General features: G+C 32.5%; 1 protein-coding gene across 1 annotated transcript in view; it reads right to left on the reverse strand.

Moving 5' to 3' along the window:
• Positions 1–98: 98 nt before the first annotated feature.
• Positions 99–3,257, reverse strand: part of LOC106476510 (UBA-like domain-containing protein 1) — a 58,419-nt gene continuing 55,260 nt past the window's right edge. Inside the window, exon 3 of the mRNA XM_013937169.2 lies at positions 99–2,730. Coding sequence (XP_013792623.1) covers positions 2,449–2,730 — 282 coding nt within the window. The 3' untranslated portion in view covers positions 99–2,448. The remainder of the gene's footprint in view (positions 2,731–3,257) is intronic.

Raw genomic sequence — 3,257 nt, forward strand, 5'->3', positions numbered from 1 at the left:
TTTAAGTAATTTATTGACTATCCCTTCATCTATGTTATTGATGTAAATCGAAAAGAGCAAAGGTCCTAAGACTGAGCCAATGAAGTACCCCACTTGTGACATTAATCCAGTTTGACTGAATTCCATTTGTAACAACCCTCTGCTTTCTTCCATCCAGCCACTCTTCTATCCAATTTGCTAGCTTATCCCCCACAACAATAGAGTTAATTTTTTTTACAACAGGTACAAAGACATATTCTGGCACATGTATAACATTACCACTGTGGCTAATTTGCATATTATATAAATATAGAAATACAAAAGAAATGTCTTATGTTCCTGATAACTTCTACAAACATGACTGAATGCTCCTTAAATAGATCCAGACTTTAATGGGATGTGAAGGATTTGTCTGAACTAAGAAAAACTTGAAAAGTAGTTCAAGGTCAAATTATGGCACTAAGGGGTATGTCCTAAATAGGTCATATGCCACAGTGACTCATTAATGGTTATTTAATATAAACCAAACTTATTAATTTTACCTTAGCAAACACTATAGATACATTAATAATGCATATTTATGCCAGTTGTGAAGTCTATAGCCTCAACAGATCTGAAGTTATGAGATAAAAACCACTATGATAATATAAATTTTCTGATTTTGAGAAAAATATGTTTAAAGACATTTAAATTGGAAAACCTTTTATTTTTCATACTTTTTGAGAGTTTTTAATTTAGCTAGGACTTTTTTGCACTGGTCATTGAAAGTAAAGAAGTTAAGGATACAAAATATGCAAAAAGATTGCCATACAAAGAATATATGCTACCTTAAAACCTTTTAATTTTTTGTTCAAAATAGGCCTAAAAAACCCTTTAAAATCAATAAATATGAAGGGAACCTATATTTTCAACCAAAAACATTGCCACAAAATTTTATACAGTAGTTATATTACCATAATTATCCAATAAAGATCAGGGGAAATATAATGATTTTGTAACATTTATGATGTGAGGAAATAATCAAGACTTCTTTATCAGCAGGTTTGAGAACTTTAATGGACTGCCTCTTCCTGTTGAAAGAAAAGGAGAGGATGTTTTGGCTTCTATACTGAGGCCTTCTTCATGTCCTTATTATAGAATCACAAACATTGTCTCATTTGCTTTCAACAGGACGATGCAGTCCGTTAAAGTTCTCAAGTCTACTATATCTACTCTGCCTAAAGTTCCACTGAAAAACTTCTTTATCAGCACTTACACAGTAAAATGTCTGTCATCACACGAAAAGTAATGAATTTCTTCATGGAAATTCTACATTTAGTATTTAGTCAAGTATAAGTTATACATATATATATTTAACATTAATTTAATTGTCAAACCAAAATTTCCTCATTTGGAAAAAGGAAACATTAAAAAAGAACAATTTTTTGTAGTGGCCAATTGGGAGACCTGTAATGTAAAAACTATTTTCACACAACACAAATTAGCAAATGTCGGAAATATAAGTCATATAATAACATTATTTTTTCATCTTTTAAATATACTAATGTTTTTGATGGCCCTTTTTCATTAAAAATTCTGAATTTAACTATTTATGACTGTAACTAATATAATTCCATTATTTTACATTATTAAGAAATCAAATATACATATTAAATTACATGTAAGCAATCACTTATTCTATAGTGAAAAAAAAATGCAAGCAAGTTATTTCTTACCCCTAATTATCCACATACATTTTGAACAATATGACTAAGACATGATCCGCTGATTACTCATGAAAGAAGATAAAATCCTATGGATAATGTACGTAACTATTAGGAACCTGCTTACAATGACATAATTCATTTTTTCTTCCTTTAATCAAGCCAACTTAATATTTTTTCTTGCCCACCAATCTTCATTCTGTGCTATAGCTTCACATCTCAAACCATCCTGAGGTTTTCCAGTTTAAACATCAACATTAAAAACAAATAATAATAATATTTTGGCAATTTTAAGAGTATCCTGAGAACAATACACCACAAATTACTGTCTGAGTCTATACCAATCCACTAAACTACAATGAGTCTACATTAATACCAAGTACAGCTCAAAAGAGCAACACTCTTCTGACATTTTCTGAGAAAGTTTGTAAAACATACATCAAAGTAACTTTTCTAAAGGGTACACAAAATGACTATGGGTGTATGAATCTAGCCAATCCTTAGGTACTGTTGACTGAAACTCAAACATAACCACTATACTGAGACAGGTAAATGATGTTTTTCAAAAACATGCAGGACAGGGCAAGAAAGGAAGACTCCTGTGCTCTCATCATCTCAACCAGAGACTTACACCAGGGATCAGGGAGAAACCAACTAGTCTGGTGTTCAGGAACATCCAACTGAACGGAGTTCATCAGCTCCATTGCTCTGATATATATATATATATCATGGCAGCAGCAGATCACACTGAAACAGTCTTTAGACTTTACCTCTGAGCTTCAACTTCCATGTTGGGAGGTGAAGAGGGTGACTGTGGTGTCTTGAAACTTGCACAACTACCTGTCCCACAGGTACTGTTAATAGGGATCATGGCACTGGTATTATTGTTGTTGTGCTGATAAGAATTACCTGTTGATGAGGTAGATGACTGAAAACAGTGCCCAGGTGGAGATGTACTCATTTTGTCAGATGCTGACAGTTTGGAGAAAGACAGTAACGTCTCAGGGAAGTTTGGAGGTGTTGCAGGAGTATTAGCTGGAGTAGACATCTGAAAGCAATACATAATACTTTTTATCAGCTCCTAATACAATAGAATGCAAATTTTCAAATAAACCAAGCATAGCACATCTGGAATATGCACAATAGTTACACTTTCACATAATATATTAATAAGATGAGCAATGGATACAAGACACCACACATTAATCTCTTGAAGTTAAACTTAGTGGTACTTCCATCAGGTGCATTACTAGTTATCATAACCTTTCCCTGCTTTGGCCTGAAGAAGCAGATACTGCTCAAAACAATTAAACATAATTATAGTTTAAATAAGATAGATTTTGGACATTGTGAAATACATCTTGGGTAAGAGCTCAGCAGTGCCCTTGAGTCACTGACTTGTATTTATGCCATTACTAATCTATGGAGAAGCATTTCAATTAAAAGTAACTAAATAATATTACCATAGCAGTTAGTGCCAGTAATTTTTCAAAGCATAAGAAGCATTTCAGTAGCAAAATGGCTCTTGCTATAATGAAAAAGCATTAATTATAATACATAAACAATTATGACAAA

This window comes from Limulus polyphemus, unplaced genomic scaffold (assembly GCF_000517525.1).
Source record: "Limulus polyphemus unplaced genomic scaffold, Limulus_polyphemus-2.1.2 Scaffold157, whole genome shotgun sequence".
Taxonomy (NCBI): domain Eukaryota; kingdom Metazoa; phylum Arthropoda; class Merostomata; order Xiphosura; family Limulidae; genus Limulus; species Limulus polyphemus.